This window comes from Paroedura picta, chromosome 5, assembly GCF_049243985.1.
Source record: "Paroedura picta isolate Pp20150507F chromosome 5, Ppicta_v3.0, whole genome shotgun sequence".
Taxonomy (NCBI): domain Eukaryota; kingdom Metazoa; phylum Chordata; class Lepidosauria; order Squamata; family Gekkonidae; genus Paroedura; species Paroedura picta.
In genome coordinates, this window is record NC_135373.1 from 40458014 (window position 1) to 40476422 (window position 18409).

General features: G+C 45.6%; 1 protein-coding gene across 6 annotated transcripts in view; it reads left to right on the plus strand.

Annotated features, from left to right (window-relative positions):
* Positions 1-18409, plus strand: part of COL16A1 (collagen type XVI alpha 1 chain) — a 168348-nt gene that overhangs the window by 43641 nt on the left and 106298 nt on the right. For all 6 annotated transcript variants that reach the window (XM_077337466.1, XM_077337465.1, XM_077337467.1 and 3 more), the window contains exons 5-8: positions 5068-5191; positions 7271-7546; positions 11003-11083; positions 12802-12936. In XM_077337466.1, the coding sequence (XP_077193581.1) occupies positions 5068-5191; positions 7271-7546; positions 11003-11083; positions 12802-12936 (616 nt within the window). The remainder of the gene's footprint in view (positions 1-5067; positions 5192-7270; positions 7547-11002; positions 11084-12801; positions 12937-18409) is intronic.

An 18409-nucleotide genomic window follows, 5' to 3' on the forward strand; every position in this document is an offset into this window, starting at 1 on the left:
ATAAGCCCAAATGACACCTTTTAAGGGGATCTCCTGAGAGGTTTAAAGTTATTCTTGAATACATGAAGTGCAAAGATCGCTTGTTTCCCAACTCATGCTCAGTGCCCTTGTGTGCTTTTTAGCGGGACATGGCGGAGCTTCCAGATGAGCGCTCTTTCAAAGCCTAGATATGCTGAAAGAGATGAAACTCAAAGGAAACCCTCCTGTTCTGGCACTTGGAGATGATTTAATGGACCAGTAGAATTGGAAGGGATTTATTACAGGCTTGTCAACCAATTAAAGAGTATTTAATCATTGGCTGTTTAACATATTAATCAATGTAATTTAAATGAACTGGCATACTGCCCATAGGTGCCTTTTCTGAGTTGGAAGTTAAGATAAGATAATTTACACTTTAGTAAACAGCAGCTTTTTTAGATGAAACCCCACCACCACTAATATTCTGTATTATACCTAACAGTAGCCTGAAAGCCCGTTGCATCCAGGAATGTAACGGGTGCTAGTGGCGGGTGCCCCCAGAGGGGGCCGCCACTGCCTGATCTCCTGTTGTGGCTTGCGGCAGGGCTAACGACTTGGCAGGCAGGCGGCGGGGTGCATAGCGGTTGAGCGGGGCTTCGCACTGCCAGCGGTCGGGCTGGTGTGCACTGGCTGAGCCTGTAGCCCCCCCTGCCAGCTGGGGCAATGGCTGCATTGCCAGTTGGCCTGCCACGGCTGCTGGCGGCGGGGTTGATCAGCGGTGAAGTCATGGCACCGCGGCAGTGCCCTCCTTATCAGCCAGGCAGCGTCTGGCCATGAGGCTGAGTGAGCACCTCACAGCCGGCTTCTGGAGGAGGGTGCTCCAGTGGCCAGCCCAATCTGGGTGTGTCCAGCTTTGCCCGCACAAGCGCAAGCCAGACACCTGGACATGTCTTGGACAGTGCTCCGCCCATGGTGGTTTTTCAGAAATATTAGAGCCCCCAAAAAGGCTCTATAAAGGGGAGTCTGTAAATTGCAGCTTTCCCAGATAAAATCCCGCAGATCTGACTCACTAAGAAGAGGCTCGTTTCATCCTCTGGAAGGAAAGCCTTTATTATTTACTTCATTTATACCTTGCATTTTTCCCCATTGGGGACCAAAGGTGGCTTGTGCCAGCCTCCTCTCCTTTTTATCCTCACAACCACCCTTTGAAAGAGGTTAAGCTGAGAGAAGAAGAAGAAGAAGAAGAAGAAGAAGAAGAAGAAGAAGAAGAAGAAGAAGAAGAAGAAGAAGAAGAAGAAGAAGAAGAAGAAGAAGAAGAAGAAGAAGAAGAAGAAGAAGAAGAAGAAGAAGAAGAAGAAGAAGAATTGGTTCTTAGAGGCCACTTTCTGTACTTGAAGGAGTCTCAAAGCGGCTTACAATCACCTTCCCTTTCCTCTCCCCACAACAGACACCCTGTGAGGTGGGTGAGGCTGAGAGAGCCCTGATATCACTGCTCAGTCAGAACAGCTTTCTGAGGGCAGTGGCAAGCCCAAGGTCACCCAGCTGGCGGCATGTGGAGGAAGAGTGGGGATTCAAATCCGGCTCACCAGATTAGAAGCCCACACTCCTAACCACTACGCCAAGCTACTGGCTACCCAGCATGCTTCCATGGCTGCATAAGGATTTGAAACCAGGTAGTCTGACCCTTGGTTCTCAACATCTCCATTAGTAGAATGGATCCATAGGACCCAGACTACTAGGAGCTATCTTCTACTGGCCAGGAACTTACTGGCTGCAGAAGGCTTAAAAAAAAACTTTTGCAAAATAAAGGCAAACAGGAGCTTGTCAGGGTTCCCTTCCCCTGACTTGTGCAAAGTCCTTAGACACAGAGCAACCCAGCCCCAAGCCATGGAGAGCCATGGAGCTACATCAGTAAAATGGGAGGCCATCAAAGAACCAGCCAAATGCTCCTCATGCTAGCCTTGTGGCACCACTGTCTGGAATGGTTTTTGGAGGGGGGAGGGTGGTTGTTTCACACCAGGGTGTTCAGACCAGATGGGTCTGAAACCAGGTTTACAGGGTGAGGGAAGCGGCCCATGGCACACATTCCATTCTTTTCTCCTGTTCAAATACTGGTCAAATAGGTTTTGGCTTTTGCTTACAAAAACCTGCAAAGCCCGTCTCGCCAGAGATTATGAGTTTGCCCATTCCGGATAGGTCTCTAGGCATCTTCTTTACAAAAGCCTCTTCATAAGTCGCCTTCAGGATCACTGAACACTTCAACCTGCAATCCTGGCCATGTTTAATTCTTCGTCTTTTGGATTGTTGCTTACTGCCATTAGCTTAAATGGCTCTAAAAGGGATTACAGCGTGTGTGTGTGAGCGCTGTGCACTGCCTTTAACATAGAGACTTCATTTAGAGCCAGTTTGGTGTAGTGGTTAGGAGTGCGGACTTCTAATCTGGCATGCCGGGTTCGATTCTGCGCTCCCCCACATGCAGCCAGCTGGGTGACCTTGAGCTCGCCACAGCACTGAGAAAGCTGTTCTGACCGAGCAGTGATATCAGGGCTCTCTCAGCCTCACCCACCCCACAGGGTGTCTGTTGTGGGGAGAGGAATGGGAAGGCGACTGTAAGCCGCTTTGAGCCTCCTTCGGGTAGGGAAAAGCAGCATATAAGAACCAACTCTTCTTCTTCTAGGTCCATCACGGACTATTGTATTTGAGTCTGTGAGTGTACCAACAGTGTGCTATAGCAGCTAATGTGGCATTAGGCTGCATTGCTAGGAGCATAGGCTCTTGAGCAAGGGACCTTGCTCTATAGCACATTGGTTACACCTCATTTGGAATATTGTGTCCAGTTTTGGGTGCTGTGGTTCAAGAAGGCTATTGATGAGACGGAACGTGGTCGGGGAAGGCGATTGGGGTGGTTGAGGGGTTGGAGTCCATGCCTTACAAGGAGAGGCTGAGAGAGTTGGGTACCCTGGAGAAGAGGAGGCCGAGGAGTGATAGGATAGCTGTGTTTTTAACTACATAAAAGATAGACATGTTGAAGAGAGGGCCAACTTGCTTTCTGCAGATTTAGAGACAAGGACTATTGATGCTTTCCGAGAACCAGTTTCAATGGATAAACTTTAGTGAGTGAAAAATCAAATCCATTGGAGTAGCATTAGAAGAGTGGAGCCAGGAATTTGAAACCTCTGCATAGATGTGATTATAAAGCACAGGATCCTGGGTATAGAACATCAAGATCTTATTAGTGCTGCTAAGAAAACTTGTTTACCTTTGTACTTGGGCATTTCATTGTATCTTGACTATGGACCATCGTATTTTTACCATCTAACATCCATGGCAACGGGGAGCCGGTATGCTTGCCAGGTTCAACACTTTGCCTTTTGCAATGACGACAGGGAGATGTCTTAAAATTCCTCATCCAAATAGACTGTGTCTTTGCAGCCAAGATTGTAAAGAAGCTGTTATTTGTGGCCTGTTATATTGTCCACTATATGAAAGCGTTAGGGCTAAATTCCCATTGCGGCTTCTAATTAGAAAACAGGAGGCTTCTGATAAATACAAGATGCTTCTGCTGCTAAACAGCCAACTCTGTTTTAATGGATAGAGTTGCAAAATTGTTACAACAAGCAATAAGAATGCGAGCATTCTGTGTTTAATTTTGCACATATTTCTGGCTCCTGCATTATTCATTTATACTGTTTTGCATGCTAATAAAGGTGCTGTTATTGTTGTTGTTGACAAGGACTAGAAGCGATGGGCTTAAAATATGGGAAAGGAGGTTCCACTTAAATATTAGAAAGCATTTTCTGAGGGGGAGGGCTGTTCCTAGATGGGATATGCTGCCTCGGAGGGTGGTGGCGTCTCCTTCATAGGATGTTTTTAAAGAGGAGACTGGATGAGCTTGAGCACCTGTCATAAAGTTGTGTGTTTTAAGTCCCTGAGAAGGTGGGGGTGGGCCTGGATGGCCCTCTGTGGTCTTTTCTAGCTCCATGTGCTTCTGATTCTGGGATTTCTGCTCATATCCAGGAATGTGCACTTGGGTCCAAATGGTGACTTCACATTTGTGAAGCACACATGTATGAGTGTTTGCAGGTGCTCAAGAATGTCCCATGTCTGACTGTGCATACTTAATGACAGAATTGTTCAGGAGGATTCTTTTCCCAAGGGACAAGAGATGTAGTCTTTGGCACTATTTACTGCTATAGAGGAATTACACATTGTGATGTTAGTATTAATAGACCCCTACAAATTTGGATATTATGCGATCAGTTTGGGATGAACTATATACCCAATACATTATAAGAGAAATAAGTTATTTCTAACAATCATTAAAAGAACATTAGAGAAGATTGAGTTATTACAATATTGAGAAATCACTGATGAAGATATCGAAAACGGACTATAGCTGGGAATCCGTTTTGAAATTATTTTGAACATTGTGATATTGTTTTGAACATGAAATCACTTCGCCATCACCAGCTAAAGACTTTTTTCTTCTACACTACCTCTTTTTCATGGCATATTTTCAAATATTGCAATCCAGTTTTATTGCATTGCTTATTGTATGATTCATGCTTTTACCTATTCTGTTGCTGTTTTAAAATTTTGGGAGCTTTGTTTTCATACATGTCCTTTCACAGATGCCTATGGGGAAGTTTCCTGCAGATCAGGAATCCCCAATGTGGTGCTTGTGGGTCCCATGGTCCATTTCTTGTGCCCACCAAGTGTTTTAGAAAATGGGTGGGTCCAGGTGGAGTTTTTGTTCAACAACACTTTTGATTGGCCATTGGAGATTTGATTAGCAGTGCAGATTTCTAAGGGTGCTGCTTTGGCAACCGCTACCATCACACCACAAGCATCTTTACTCTGTGACTGAAGGTAAGCCCAGGCAGCCATTTTGTGGCAGGCTGCCCCTCCTGCAGCAACCATTTTGTGGCCGCATCTACCATTCTGTGTCAGCATTCAAAAGGTGTCCATTGGCTCAAAAAGGTTGGGGACCCCTGCTGTAGATAAACTGGTAGTGTTGCCTGAGAGTTTCCCACCTACAATTCCTATGGTGTAATCAAGGTCAGGTTCTTTGCTAACTTCTAATGTCTCTTTCCCATTCTGTGTTACCAGACAGCTGTTCCCCCGAGGTCTGCCCGATGAATTCACCCTGGTGATCACCTTACTCCTGAAGAAACAGACAACCAAAGAGAACTGGTATCTTTTCCAAGTTGCCGATCGTCAGGGATACCCCCAGGTATACCCCATTAGCCCCATCCTATTACTTGCATGGGCTCAAAACTCCTCTTGTTTTGCTGTGCTCTTGTTCTCTCCAAGGGCAGCAGTAAGCCACTTAGCTGCTCCCTGCTTCATCCCCTGCCCACCTCTGGGCTTAACAGGTTTGAACTGCACCCTGAGCATTTACATCTGCTGAACCCCTGTAGTTACTATATCAAGATGCAAAGTAGACCTAGGATATCATGCCCAGGCCTCAACCATTACCTGCCATAGGGCTGGACTTGCTGCTTCTTGGAGTAGAGGCTCAACATTTCTATATGGGGCTTATTTGGGCTTGTTCTTACGATTGTGTCTGATGAGGAGCTGCAATATCTCCTGGTCATAGTGCCACCCCCTCTGAGATCCAGCTGAAGAAAGCAGCAGAGTTGCCATGTATCTTTGTCAGACTCTGCTGCTATGCCAGTGGCAGCTTGACACCTAGCAATGAAGTTGGCAAAGGCTAAAACCAACCAGGGGTCCATGGACCCCTGGGGATCCGTAGAACCTCCGGATGGGGTCTGTAGCCTTCCCCCTCCTCCCTTAATGCACTCAACCACAAGCTGGGGAACCTGTGGCTTCCATTGCTTCCTTCTCCTGTCCAAGATTGAGTGAGTTCTCTCCTGGTTTCTGTGCCTGGGAAGGGGTGAGCCTGCTTGCCTACTACCACCTTAAACCCCGTCCTGTCTCCACCAGTCCTCCTCAAACCTGCCTGTTAACCCAGGTGGTGATTTATTATTTACTTATTTATTTTATTTGTAGACCACCCCTCTCTGGCAACAGTCTTGGGGTGGTGAGATGCCACTTTTGGGGGGGATGTGATAGGGAGCCATGGCCATCTGATATCACCTCCAGGAGTCCTTGAAGCCTGAAAAAAATATTTCAGAGGCTCCTTTAGGGTCAAGAGGTTGAAAAAGCCTGGGCTGGCAGCCCTAGAAAAATAGCCCCACTTATTTTTCCCTGAATGGCTAATGGTTCCTAGTACAGCAAAGAAGCCCCTTGCTATGGTTGGAGCAGCCCTCGAATTGAAAGGGGTCTTGGCTGGAAGGCTCTAACTTTTCCATATGCTGGTGGGAAGTGCCATCTAGTCGCAGCCAGCTCACAGGGACCACATTGTGTGTTCAAGGCAGGAGACAAAGCTTTGCTTGTCTTCATGCAGTGACCCTGGACTTCTTTCACGATCTCCCACCCAAGTACAAACCAGGGCCTATCCTGCTTAGCTTTTGACATCTGATAAGAACCAACTAGCTTGGGCCGAGTAGATCAGGGTCCACCCCCTGGATACCTCTTTAATTCCCAACCTGCTTTAGTAGACTCATAAGCACGTAACATCACAGTCACATGACCCCAGAAATACACAATAGGAAGGAAGAGGAGCCCGAAAGTGGCTTTTGATGAAAAAAGGAATCCTTTCTACCACTGAGAGACTTTGCCTTTCAATTTCTCTCAGCATGCATGTTAAAGAGAGAGAGGCAATACAGCCCCCTTGTTCCCTGTACTTGTACTCCAGTAGGATATTTTTCCAAACAGCAGCACAAAAATGGTAGCTCAATGCTCACGACCCAGCAGGTGGGGCTCTGATCATTGGGTTGATGACCGCTGATCTGGCCTAATTCCTTGCACAAAATCAGGATCCAACAGATGTCCGTCCAGGCTTGGCTTTGCAGCCTCCCTTGAGAGGAATATCTACTCCAAGGCCACCACCTCAGTGGTCACGTTGCCTTTCTCCATTAGAAAGCTTCTGCTAATTCGACTGAAACCTCTGCTTCTCTTGTATGCTCGGCCTTGCCCTCTGGAGCGCCAGAGAACAATTCTTTGTCCTTTGTGATAGACTTTTGCTCCACTGGCATGCTGCTTGGTTGGACCAGCCCAGAGGCTACCGTAGCCAAGGCTCAAGGGTGTTGCCCTTGACTGACCTTGCTGCCGCAGTCCTGTTCTCTTTCCCTCTTTATTTGGTGCTCTGTCTTCATCTGCCTGCCTCGCTGCTTCTCCTGATGCCTTTCCTCTCTGCCTCTCTCTTTCTAGAAAATTTTCTTAGCGCCGTCTCCTTTCACCTCCTCAGCTGTCCCTGGGGATCAACAGCAAAGAACGAAGCCTGGAATTCCAAGCCAAGGGCCAGGACGAGGAATTCATCAAGGCGGTCTTTTCCGGCAAAGGAATCTCCTCCCTTTTCGACTTGAAGTGGCATAAGATGGCCCTCAGTGTCCAAAGCCAGGTGGTCTCCGTCCATGTGGACTGCAATTATATCTTATCCAAACCTCTGCCGCCCCGCCAACGGTTGGTCAGTGAAGGCAACGCATTCGTTGGACTGGATGCTGTCCGTGGTGCTCCCGTCTCAGTGAGTCATGTTGGGATTGTGCCAATAACCTGGGGCAGGCCCACAGTTCTTAAACTGCAGCCCATCGGACTTCTCTTGAAGAAGGGGGCTGAATGGATGGAAGCTCCTGGGCTATGTTGCTCCCCCTCTTGTCATTTGGCCATTACCTCTCCTCCAGGGTAGTCATGGATAGTTGCAGCTAGGATTGTGCAAATGCCTCCAGCTCCCCTAAGGATTTTCATTATCATTTTCCATGTCACTCAGCATTTCCTAGGTGTTTGGGAAGATGGCGGGAATTGTGAAATCTGGGGCGATTCCACACCAGCAGTGCCACTCCAGGACACTACTGGTGCATTGCAGTGGAGCAGCATGCTCAGCCACTTCTTGTGTTGCCGTGGGGAGACACATTTCAGCAGCGGAACAGGTCCGCCGCTTCTTGTGTCCTCACGGGGGATGCAGCCACTGTGTTAAGGTTCCGCCACATGGGGGAGGGCAGTTGGGTGGGGTTTTGCAGGAAGGTGGGATTGCGCCTTGGAGCCAAGTGGGGCATTTTTATCCCCTCCAGGCCTGCGTAGGGGGCACTAGGTTGGGCTAGGCCCCATTGGCTCCAGGAGTGCTTAAGGGAACAGGGAAAATATCTGTGTTCCCTTAAAGTGAGGCAATGGCAGCCTAACACATGCCAGGCCCGGGGGGGGGGGGCAGCCTGGCAGTGGTGATGTCATATGGAAGTGAGGATTATTTCCACTTCCTTATTAGCACTCTCCTGGCCTTTTCCGCCTGTGTGGAATTGGTCTCGGTGAAAATTTAGGATTGTGTGGCACACACATCACCACCCTAGAGGGGTTTCCTAACATTTATCCAAGCACTCCTTTAAGTCCATCTGCTGAAAATATATATGCTTGTTTTGTTTGTTTATTTCATTGGACTTCAAGGCCAGAGTTCCTGGCCAGCCGGCTTGAGGCGATTAGCATCAGATTTCAAATACAGAGTTTAAAGCAACAAAGCATAATACAATAAAAGTAATTACAAACCATCCACCTATCCCACCCACCTAATCCCCCCCCCCAGCTGCCAACACCCAGTAGAAGAAAAATGTTGCCCAGATGGGCATTCTGGAGAATAATTGAGAAGGGGCCCACAATGTCCCCTCTACCTGGCCTCAACCAAAAGCCTGGCAGAAGAGTCTTGCAGGCCTTGAGGGACTGCATTAGTCCCTGCAGTAGCCAGGAAAACCTTATGTGGGCCAGGGATCACCAACCTGCTGGTACTAGCAGAGCAGTGTGCCATGCAAGGGGCATAGAGAGTAAGATGATCGATCCCTCAGAGACGCTGGGCCCAGACCGCAGATGGCTTTAAAACTGACCTCCTTGTTTTGGCTTTAGAAAAATTCAAGATGGATGTGGAGATTACAGCTCAGTCAAAATGCCTGAGAGATTCTGAGAGGGAAATAAAATAATGTAGATTAAATTTTAGATAAAATTTCTCAGAGGGCTTGAGAGGTTGTCACTGAATTCTACCCCAAGAAGAATATGAGACGAATTTGAGTCTATTATAGCCAAGCATCACAGACAGATTCTTGAAGTGGCCCACTTCAGGGTAGAATCTACCCACTTTTAATATCTATTCTAATGTATCATGTTATACATTCATGTACTGTTAAATATTTATATTAAGAAAGAAAAATGTTCCCTTTTATGAACAAATGAAATAGCATATCAGGGGGGGCATTTTGAAACTCAGCCTGTTCCTTGTAACACTAGTTTTCTGCTTGCAGGAACGTAAAAAAAAAAAGCATATTGGAAATTTGATTATCTACTTGCAGTCTACCATGTTACAGGCTGCCCATTTAACCAACTCAGAACTCTGCCATCTCAATGCATTTCAGGGATGAACCAAACATAACATTCCAAAGAATTTTGAGGGAAGCTAAAATTACTTCAGCCAGACTAGTGGAAATTCTTGTTGAAACTTTACACATTTCATTTAAATGGGGGTTATAGAACAGTGAGATGTCTGATCAAGATGGAAGAAGAGTTTGGATAGAAAAATGAAAGCATCTACATGGGAATTAGCCACAAAATTACTTGGACTTGTAGCTTCGTACTCTGCTCAGCATTTGAAGCCTTTTTCCACCCTAAGGAGCCAACTGAAGAGCCATGCAAATTTCAGAAAAGCTCCTTAGGCTGAAGAGTGGGTAGGATTCGTGCCAGTATATTTCCAGTAAGTAATTTTGGAACCATTTGAGCTGATCAGCAATGCATAATTAACTACAAACAGGGCTATTTTGGTGTGAGTGCATTTTGTAATTAATCAAGCAGCTTTCAATAGCCTGCTTTGCCCCCCAAAGCCTGGGAGATTTGCTTAGACTCCAAATACCAAAGTTATGTCTTCATGGGAGTTCTACCTCCTTCAAGTTGCAGCCCTTGAACTTACCCGAGCCTTTGATTTATTAGCTTTTTTTAATACATCCAAGGCTGAATTGTAAGTTGGAGGAAACCCCAAAACAGGGGCTTCTGAAATCCCTCTCTTACCCTCCAGGGTATATATCAGGACCGGCAGAGCAGCAATTCATAATTACATAGGGAAACACAGTGTGGTAGGAAAAAGGCATCCCAGATAGTTTACGAAAGGTGCTCCCTGCAAGGACACCAGGGTTATTGTCTAACAAGGAGGATTCTGAACCTTCCCTATCATCTCTGGGATCTGTGGTTTAAGACCCTAGGCCCTTGCATTTAGGATTGCTCTTCTAGTTTGTAAAGTTCCTGGAGATCTGCGGCTGGAGCCTGGGGAAGGCAGGGTTTGGGGGAAAGGAGGGAGCTCAGCAGGGTATAGGGATCCTGGTCCCCAGGTGGGACCTGGGGTTTCCCTGGAATTGGTAACTCATTGCAGACTAAACAGATCAGTTCCACTGGAAAAAATGGCTGCTTTGGAGGGTGGATTTCACTGAAGTCCCTCCCTGTTGCAAACCCCGCCTACTCTGGGCTCCACCCCCAAAGCCTCCAGGTATTTCCCAACCAAGAACTGGCAACCCTAGCAGGGTATAATGCCATAGTCCACCCTCCAAAGCAGCCATTTTCTCCAAGGAAAGTGATCTCTGTGTTCTGATTGTAATACGAGGAAATCTCCAATCTCCACAAACATTTGGCTGACTGTAGAGGCGGACAGAATTGAAGGGAGTCAGAGGTTAGCAAAGGAGGATCAAGAATGACCTCATTGAAAGCCATATGGGAGTTGTGGTTAAAATATGGTGACATTGGTCTGGGGGGGGTCATGATGACACAGTTAAGGTATTTGGGGTGGGTGGGTAAGAAATATTGGAAGGAACGGGGCAAAGAGAAAAGTTTGTCCAGATTACTACCCACGTTTGCAGTGTTGTCTAAAGGGCTGAAACGTTTCCCCAAGACAGACGTCACAATTCTGGTCCCAAAAGGGCAGATAGTTAATTCTTGCTCCTTTAACTCACTTTGTTTATTCCAGTTTGATATTCAGCAGCTGCACATATACTGTGACCCAGCCATGGTGATGCAGGAGGGGTGTTGCGAGATTTCGGATAACGGGGTGAGTAATATTAGGGACATGCTAGAGCCTCTCCCTTTTGCCTATTTCTGCCTTTTCTCTTAACGGAAATGCAAAGTTAGGATGCTAATTCTCAAAAGCGGGGAAGTCGTTTACACAGAGTGGATGCCAAGAACTTCAGTGTTTGTTGCACATTTATCATGGTCTGCAGTTATGTTTGTGTTCCCCAGTCGGAAGGGCAGGCAGCAGTACAGATGTGGACGGCTATTGTACAACACATGCTGTTCCCGATGATGCTGGACTGTCCTGATTCAGATATGGGCATGTAACGAAGCCGTAGGCCTCTACTTTGCTTTTCCAGATTGGGTCATTAATCTCTGGTTCAACCATGTGTTGGGTTACTGTTGGGCATTGTACGCCAGTAAAATTAGTACTAGGGAACCTTGCCTCCATTTTACCTTATTATTAAAACAAGTGCTTTAAACTTTCAATATGCACTAACTTAAGTGAATATGATAGCACCATCGGTTTTGCTTAGGAGAGCAATTTTTGAGCCCATTAATTCTTCCCTTCCAAAAGTAAACAAGTTCAAAGGAGATGGTCCTGAGCAAGCTAATTTCCTATATTTATCAGTTTTTCAGAATCATCTTCCAACAACGGCTAAATGTTCCACCTCATAAAGGTGCACTTTCTTGGGTAATTAATTATGTTGTGACTTCAGACATCATACAACATTATCTCCAGTCATCATATATTGTGTGTGTGTGTGTGTATACAGAGAGAGAAAGAGAGAACTATATTCTTCTCACACCTTTTTATCATAACAAAGAATATTAGAAATAGGGTAATACACCTCAACTTTAGGCTATCACTTCAAATCTGTATTTGCGTAAACATTCTTCCCATGTGAAGATGCTTCTCACACTTGGGCTAGGACATATATTCTCCTTTGTTATGCTTTAGAGTTAGACTGTTTCCAATCTACTAAAGATCATATTGTTTTCTTACTCCTCTGTTTATTGTGAGGCTATTCTATTCTGGGTCTCCAGACTCCCTTTTTGGCATGTTTAGCTGGGAAGTTCAGGCTGGCCCTGATTCTGGCCTGCTGAAGCATCCTCTATGATTTTTTTAGTCAAGGTGAGCAACTGTTCCGCTACGTTCCTGGCCATATTCGCGATAATAATGCAATACATGTTTTGCATTCAGAAGTGCATGCAGCAGCATAATTGAATACAACCATGATTGCTGCGTGTTGTATGTACAGTTAATTATTCTGTCCCTTTCGCTTTTTTGAGGGAGCTGATGATGACAGCAAACCTGCAGCCTAGTTGGGATACTTATCTGGAACAGTCACGGTGCAGTTTTTGCTTCAGAAACCGAGGAACTGTGGCAACCCTAATGTCCGTGCATGTGCATTTGCACTTGCTCCCCCCGCTCCCTGCCCATAGTAGAATTTACAATTTGGAGAGATGCCCTTATATTTGACAATCATTAAAGATCCAGTAATTTGTGGACTTGCCCTAAGATTACATGACTTTGGCTTGTTCTTGAACAGGCCTCAGAGACTTCTGTACAAGATGTTTTAGTTGCCGTTCATGTTGTTGTAAGCTATTCCTCATTTTAATAGTCTTTGTCTCTGAACCCAGAAATGCCACACACATGCAGAGCTCCTTAACAACCTTCTGATCTTGCTGGTTTTCAAGCAGCGTTAGCCACTTTCCTCCCAAGAATTCTTGCAGTGCTGTTCTTAATTTCAACAGTGTGTTCCTGAAGCCTCCAAAACCCGGCGGGACGTGGACATCCTGCAGAGCAATGACCTGGTAGAGATCAACCCTCAAACCGAAGGCAAGGGCTATACACGGTGCTTCTGCCTGGAAGAGACTCAGGGCAACCAGGTAAGAAAGCTCCTCGTCCCTGGAGGTCTAGGGGTCAGCATTTCCCTAGGCAGGACAATAATTCTCCACCTCAATTCCCCCTCTGCAATCATGGCATCGTCACACTGACCTACATTATAGGGTGGTTGTAGGGACTGCAGAAAGATAATATATATGAAACCAGTGGTTCTCAACCTTCCTAATGCCGCGACCCTTTAATACAGTTCCTCCTGTTGTGGAGACCCCCGAGCATAGAATTATGCCAGTGTTCTTTCACAGAAATAAAACCGAAACTGACCAATGGTGTGAAGATCCATTGTTCATGGTTGTATATAAATTGGTTATAAATGGGTGGGTGCCTTCAGGAGGAATGGCAACAGTGGTAGCGCCCCCCCCCCTCCTGGCCAAGGTGCTCATCCTGTGGCGACCCCTGTGAAAGGGTAGTTCGACCCCCAAAGGGGTCCTGACCCCCAGGTTGAGAACCACTGCTTTAGACAGTTAAAAGTGGGGTTGCCAACTCCAGGTTGAGAGCTTCCTGGAGATTTGTGGGTGGAGCCTGGGAAAGGTGAGGTTTGATTTCGGGATAGGGCTTCAGTGAAGCTGCCATTTGCTCCAGGGGAACTGATCTCTGTAATCTGGAGAGCAAGAATCAAGCCCAGGAGCACTTTAAAGACCAATAAGGTTTCCAGGGTATAAATTTTCATCAGTTAGGTACCTGAAAAAGGGAGCTTTGATTCTCGAAAACATATGCCCTTCAAATCTTGTTGGTCATTAAGGCACTACTGGTACTCAAATATTTATCTTCTGCTGAAGGCCAGCATGGCTACCCACCTGAAACTCTCTTCTGTGTTTTGGATATCTACTGTTATTCCATGAGATCTCCAGGCTCTGCCTGGAGGTTGGTAACTACTCAAAGGATCTGTGTAAATGCTGCTGCTTCTTAGTTCTGAACTCATTGAAGAAATATGTTCATTAGAGTTGGAATTCTGAGATGTAGAAATATAGAGCTGCTGTTTGGGGGTTTATGCACCCTGCATTCCCCTCGGGTGTATTGTTCTTATCTGCATGCCAGCTCACTTTTACTTTGCAGGTAGGTCAGGCTTTCATTTTGCATTGATTTAGCTCCATTCAGGGCTCAGTTTGTTTCTGTTGCTATATGCCTGTTTCTTTTAAAAGTCCAGATTTTCTTGGCTCCCAAGGCAAAGGCAATAAACAAGCAGAAATGACTTTTGTTATGCACGTACACAGTCAAGGAGATGTTTTGAGCAGATGAGAGAAAGCTTGGCGTACACATAACGTACGTGTGTTTTTGTGGTAGTTCCTAAATCACTGGAGTTGTGGAATCCATTCCAAAATGGCTGGCACCTGTACAGGCCAGGCTCTATGAAAACACTGCAGGTTTTGGTAAAGGTGAAGGACTCATCAGATGCTTGTGGAGTCCATCCAGGCATGTAGCCTTTTGAATGCTGAAGTCCGACTTTGGATAAAACCGTGGGGGGTAATCTACATACTGCAGCAGCATCAACTCAGTGTCTATCTCTGGCCGCATGCCTATGAATCTTTTCTGTGCCTTTTGGGGGAGAAGACCAGAAAGACAATCTTGTGGTTTCTTTTCCCACCTGTCCACTGAAGCACACACATTTCCTGCAACTTTACAGACTCCTCTGCTGGACTGAATCTACATGTTCCCAGCGGCTCAAGTTTCTGGTATACAAAGCAGGAACATTTCTCGTTTGTTGCCCTTAGGAGGCCTCTGTTGGCATCTTTTATTTATTTTATTGACGAGATCCTGCCCCCAAAGGCTCAGAGTGGGTATCTGGAGGTTAATTATAATGTTTAAAATAATGGTGGCATTATGCCTGCCCTACCCTCTCCCAACCACCTCAGCTTGACAAAAATAAACAAAACACCTCTTGTTTTTTTTAATTGGTTGTCAAAAGTGCCCAGGTTTGGGTATCGGTGTGCCTCCTGAGGAGAAGAAATTCCAGAGGTGAGGACTGTTGCCAGAACAGATTTGTTTTTTGCAAGGTCTTTTCTGTTCACTCTTCATTTGTTACGAGGGCTAGATCTGAGATAACTGTTACATTGTCGGCCCACCATGAGCGCCGTAAAATGTAATGCCAGGAACCAAAGGTATACACAAAGCAGACAAACCCAGTTAACAATATTATTTTTTACTCAAAAACACAAACAACAAAAAATGATTTCTAGGAGTGAAAGCAATTGATATACTGGGGAACTTACTAAAGCTCCAATAAATATATATATATATATCCAGCCTATATATATATATATATATATATATATATATATATATATATATATATATATATATATATATATATATATATATATATATATATATATATATATATATATATATATATATATATATATATATATATATATATATATATATATATATATATATATATATATATATATATATATATATATATATATATATATATATATATATATATATATATATATATATATATATATATATATATATATATATATATATATATATATATATATATATATATATATATATATATATATATATATATATATATATATATATATATATATATATATATATATTGAGCACCCCCGCCCCATTCACAAAGCCTCAGCAGCCGAAAATGGCTCCGATCTGTCTCTCACTCTTTGTTTTCTCTCTTCCCCCATCCTACATCTGAGGATCTTGAAGTGGCACGTGGGATTTCCCACTGCACTGCCCCCTCCTTACCACCAACAACCCTGTGAGGCAGTCTAGGCTGAGTGACAAGTCCTGGGTGACCCAGACAACAGGTTCCTGGCTCAGAAGGCATGGGGAGTCTTAACCTGGCCTGCCCAGATCCCCCCCCACTACCAGTTCTCATCCCTCCTGCATTTCCCACAGAAGCAGCGGGGCTAAGGGGAAGGCCTAATGGCGAGGCAGTTTCTGAAAAGGCCTAATGGCGAGGCAGTTTCTGACACCTCCGTGAGGTACTTTTTCCTTCATAGGCTGAGGACAGGTGTGGGGAAGAAGGGAGGTCGCTGTCCTCCACCCTCTCTGACACTCACTCTGCCTCCCAGTTCCATGACTGTTCGGGCATGCAGCAGCCACTGCGGTGTCCTTTATGCCTTTCATTCCTCCGCTCACCTCTGAGGCTGGGATGTCTTTCCCCTCACAGTGGCATGCACAAGGCAGCCCATTCGTCACCGAATCTGCATGCTGGCCCTCCTCCTCCTCTCTCCCACGCCAGCCTCATCCTTTCATTGGCTGCTCTTCATGCCGGTTCTCACCAACCCCTCTCCCACTCATCATTTGGGGCGATGGTGGTGGCACCAGCTACTGGGCTCCACCCCATCATGTGGTGGCTTTGAGCTGCAGTCAGAGGAGGCCGGAGGGGAAAGAACACTATCCCTCCTGTTTCCCCACCTTCACTTCTATTCCCCCCACACTGTTTTACCTCAGACTCATAGTTCTGCCCATTAGCAATTTCCGTTCTATTGCTTGACAGCTCTGACAACACGCCTCTCCCTTCAGGCACCCGCTTGCACATACACACACACACACACCAGCAACTGCCTCCTGCCTTCCCTCCCTTGCACCAGTTGCTCGTGGGCCAGATGAGTACCCCGGGTAAACCAGTTCTGGCCCCCAGCAGCATGTGATCCCTGACTGGTTGGGATTGTCCACATACAGGAGAGAGAAGCAGCAGCTTGTGAGGGAAAGAATAGCACCAAACAGTGTGGGGGAAATGACATGTTTCCTAGGAAAACTCTTACCCCACCAAAACTGCCGCAAACTCAAACCTGGTAGATATTCTGGACTGGTGGGTTGGTCTGGATTTCAGTGATGAAAATCAAATTTGCTGTTTCCACTACTGAAGAGGCAAGTGCAGGAAGTTGGAACAGAGCACAAGTCATCTGTTTGCTGTTTCTGTGGGAATACATTTGCTAGCAATTTAGGGATGTTTCTTCACTGTCAAATACCCTGCTGAGAAAGAATGAATATCAAAACTGGAAGGGCAACACAACGCTTAAGTCCAAGCCATCCTGGAGAGCCGTAATCCTTAGAAGTGAAGTCTTGGAAGGAAGGCATGGAAAATGAGCAAGAACCCCTTGATGAATGGGAAGCAAACATTATGGAAAACATCAATATGCACTCGTGCTTCTCAATGAATCTCAAATGGATAGAATTCCTTGAAATAGCCCCCCCCCCCCGGGCTCCCACTGCTTTATTGATTTGGAACCCCATTGATCTTGGCTGTCTGGAGCAATAATCAAGTCCAAACTAGCCAGAACAGGGTTCCCAAAGGGCTGTTATATACAGAGATGTGTGGTGCAGAAATTTCTCCAGCCATAACCAAGCTACTCCACTGCATTTTAAGGGAGATTCAGCTCATCAGAAATCGCCACAGTGGCTCGAAAAATTCACTCTAGAGAAAACACACCAAAAATGTATGGGTGGGAATCCCTGTTTAAGGAAGAGCTCTCTCGTTCTGCAGTATTTTTCTAATCTCTTAGTTGTGGCCTCAATAACTCTGGAATCTGGCTAAGATGAACCTCCTAACATTTTTTTTCTTTACTCCAAATATCATAACAGCTTTAGTTTTGGACCATATTTTATAAAACTAATGATTTCCTCTTTGGGCCATGAAAAGCCCTTTATGTGATCTGAAGACATTCAATTTTCTCTTGCGGCTGCCATACTTAAAGGGTCTTAGGAGAACTTCTAATAATCTGTTGCCCCTCCCCTGGTTGCTTCTGAGATTTCACAAAGATTGTTTCTGCACTAGAGATTTCGTTCAAATTTGTATTTCTAAAAGGTTGAGGTTTTTGTCTGTTTCCACACTGAAATTCACCTCTTTGGGCACAGACCGAATTGTCCCCTCACTTGCCCTGCAGAAAATTGTTTTTCATTTTTTAAAGCAGACACTAACAGGATCTGATTCGGGGGTGCCAAATTCAGAGATGCATGCAATTGGGGTTGTCCCCGTGGCCACCTTTTTGAGTTGTTTAAGAACGCCCCTTTCCTCATTGCCATCCAAATGTCTTATTCAAACGGGGCTGCTTCCCACGCAAAGCACAGCACCCCCATTTCGGCTGTATGTAGACAGGGTCCTAAAGGGGAGTGCTTTCCTCATTACATGGAAACCAGGCCCTCCATGCATTTATTGAGAATATGATCCTGTGAATGTGCCCTCCGTGAACTGGGGGGACAAACGGTCTCTTTTTTCACAAGGCTGGAAGATGAATAATGGAGAAACAAGGACAAGAAGGTGAAAGAAGGGCAGCTTATGAAAGAAATCTTGGCAAGGAGGAGTAGCAACCAAAAGTAGGAGAGAGAGGAGAGGAGAAGGTGACTCTTCAAACTCAAGTAGATATGATATTATCTTGCTTGGCCAGGAGAATGTAGAGTCCCAGAATGGATAGACCGGCGATCACTGAGGCAGAACAGAGGGGAAGGGGTCACTGCCCAGTCGACAAGCAAATCTGG